This window comes from Merops nubicus, unplaced genomic scaffold, assembly GCF_000691845.1.
Source record: "Merops nubicus isolate BGI_N331 unplaced genomic scaffold, ASM69184v1 scaffold38650, whole genome shotgun sequence".
Classification (NCBI taxonomy): domain Eukaryota; kingdom Metazoa; phylum Chordata; class Aves; order Coraciiformes; family Meropidae; genus Merops; species Merops nubicus.
The window spans coordinates 1-2,748 of NW_008582853.1; the positions used below are offsets into that span (position 1 = coordinate 1).

The following is a 2,748-nucleotide window of genomic DNA, read 5'->3' on the forward strand; positions in this document are numbered from 1 at the left end:
GGTGAGAGGAGCTGCTCTGCAGCAGCTTCTGCCCAGTGACTTCTTTGTGTTGTGATTTGGGGGAAGTTACTAGCGTGGGACTGAAAGCCCTTGTGTCGCAGAGCACTGAAGAACCTGTGTAGCCCAACTGCTGTCTCCCTTGCAGAACTCGTACGTGGTGCTGGCCGGCTTGTCGGACGGACTCGTGGCGGTGTTCTCGGTGTCCCAGGGCATCCCGGGGGACAGCTGCTCTTACCTCTGCTCCCACACGGCAAACAGGTCCAAATTCAACATCTCGGACGAGGACCCGCGGCAGAACCCCTACCCCGTGAGGGCCATGGAGCTGACCAACAGCGGGGCCGAGGTGTGGTACAGCAACGGCCCCGGCATCCTGGTCATCGACTGCGGCGCCATGGAGATCAGCAGGAGGCTGGAGCCCTTCAGCCCGCCCTCGGCCATCGCCTCCCTCGCCTGCACCTCCGAGTGCCACGGCGAGGAGGTGGTGTGGTGCCTGGATGAGAAAAGCAACTTCCTGGTGATGTACCACGCCAGCACCTACCAGCTCTGCGCCCGCTACTTCTGCGGGGACTGCAGCCCCCTCAGAGACATGTTCACCATCCAGCAGCCTGCGGCAGCCATCCCGGCCACGGCGCCCCTGGGCCACGAGCCGGCCCAGAGCGACCTGCTGGAGGAGCTGAGCATCATCTACAGCCCCGAGGTCGGCACCCAGATACTGAACCACCAGGACTCGCTCACAGATTACTGCTCCGTGTCCTCCTGCTCCTCCTCGCCTCCCAACGTGAGAACCCGCTGCCCCTCCAGCCTGCCCAGCTCCCCCCTGAGCTCCTCCAGCGCGCTGCTCTCCACGGATTTCGAGGAGTCTGACAAATTTCAGGAGCTGAAGCCTTCCCTGGATGACGATGCTGTGCCTGCAGGTGACAACACACAGCATCTCCAAGCTGTCAAGGTTCTTCCAGTGAAGGACCTCATATGGATCCCCAGGTAAGCGGGCACTTATCGAAGCAACTTTGTCAGAGCCTGAGTGTGAGATTAGCTCAGGCTAATTCAGAAACTTTGGTGTTTCCAGAATGATCCACCTGCCTGGAAAGTCAAGTTAGCATTAAGAAATTTTGTTCCCAGTGTAGTGGTACACTGATTTTTCTACTTCTTTTTAAAGCCACCTAGTGCTGAGTAGAATGGCCACATCTAAGGTCTTGCAGGACTGGTTTCTACAGAAGAGAAATGTGGGTGCTAAGACTGGGAGCCCTGTTTTCCCAGCTACTGAGGAGGTAAAGAGGAGCAGGCAGCTTCCTTGCTCAGACACAACTCTGGCACGTCCTCTTCTCTTGCTGCTGGAAACCACCAGGAATCTGATTTTGCCTGTCAAGGGCTCTCACTGCAGTGGCTTCAGGATGCCCCTCAGTGGGGCTGTAGCAGAGAGGGTAGAAATCCAGCGTGGCTCTTCCTCAGCTGTCAGCAGTGCCCCTTGCTGAGTGACATCTCCCCGTGTCTCTTGCAGGAGGGGAGGGGACATCATTGTCATCGGCCTGGAGAAGGAATCCGGCACGCAGCGGGGCAGAGTGATCGCTGTGCTGAAGGCTGGAGAGCTGGCTCCCTATGGGTGAGGCTGGCTGGGCAGTGCCCACCACACTGGTTTCCAGAAGGGGACTGGGTGGCTCTGCAGGGTCCCAGGGCTCGTGGGAGCTTCCAGCAGCACGTGAGGAGCTCCCAGCCAGAGGAGACGTGGCTGCTGGTTGCCCATCAAGTCACATCACACTCTGGCAGCGTGACGGCAGTGGGGGGAAGGCACCACGGCCACCATGTGGCCTCCAAAGCCCAGGGAGCAGGTAGCCCCACAGTGAGAGAGGCAGGACCGCCTGCAGGGCGGGGTAACCACGGACCTGATCCCGGGGGCACCTGGCAGAGGGTGGGTGGAGCTCAGTGGGCACGCCCGGGCACTGGGAACAGGAGGGGTGTTTGTGCAGAGCACGGCCCTGCCCCTGGCCACGCTGCCCTGACCATGTGGCCTCCAAAGCCCAGGGAGCAGGTAGCCCCACAGTGAGAGAGGCAGGACCGCCTGCAGGGCGGGGTAACCACGGACCTGATCCCCGGGGCACCTGGCAGAGGGTGGGTGGAGCTCAGTGGGCACGCCCGGGCACTGGGAACAGGAGGGGTGTTTGTGCAGAGCACGGCCCTGCCCCTGGCCACGCTGCCCTGGCTCAGGGAGAGGCTCTGGCTCTAAATGGGCACTTTGTGCTGGGGGTGGGGGTGGCTCCTGCAGCCCCCGGGGAGAGCTCCGTGTTAGTGCAGAATCCTTCCTACAGGGCATCCAAACAGCTGCTAGAGAGGTGGGGGGGGTCCTGCTGATCACTTATACACCAGGCTGGGATTGTACTATTTATGGCCAAACAAATGAGGTTAAGAAGCACTAAGGGTTATAAATGATCATTTATTACCACTGAGCAAAGACAGCAAGAGACCCAAGTGCTCCTGCCCTTCCTCTACCTGCAAACTCTGTGTCTTTACCAGGTAGCTGGGAGCAGAGTGCTCTCTTCAGCATTCACAGCTACTCTTGGGTTGATTTTGCTTTACCCACAAGAAGTGTGGAGTTGAGGCGAGGTGACAGGGCCATCTCAGACTTGTCCTCTGCTGCCTGGCAGCCTGGCTGGTTCTGGAAGATGAGACAGTGTGTGTCCAGGTGGCCAAGAAGGCCACCAGCAGCCTGGCCTTGATCACCACTAGTATGGCCAGCAGGCCTAGGGGGGGGAA

The 2,748-nt window shown here is 59.6% G+C and overlaps 1 protein-coding gene across 1 annotated transcript; it reads left to right on the forward strand.

Annotated features, from left to right (window-relative positions):
* Positions 1-145: 145 nt before the first annotated feature.
* LOC103771608 (leucine-rich repeat serine/threonine-protein kinase 1-like) lies at positions 146-1,600 on the forward strand (the record flags this gene model as incomplete). Its single annotated transcript, XM_008938913.1, has 2 exons — positions 146-981; positions 1,499-1,600. Coding segments are annotated over 2 exons (938 nt in total), but the record flags the coding sequence as incomplete, so codon positions are not given.
* Positions 1,601-2,748: the final 1,148 nt, after the last annotated feature.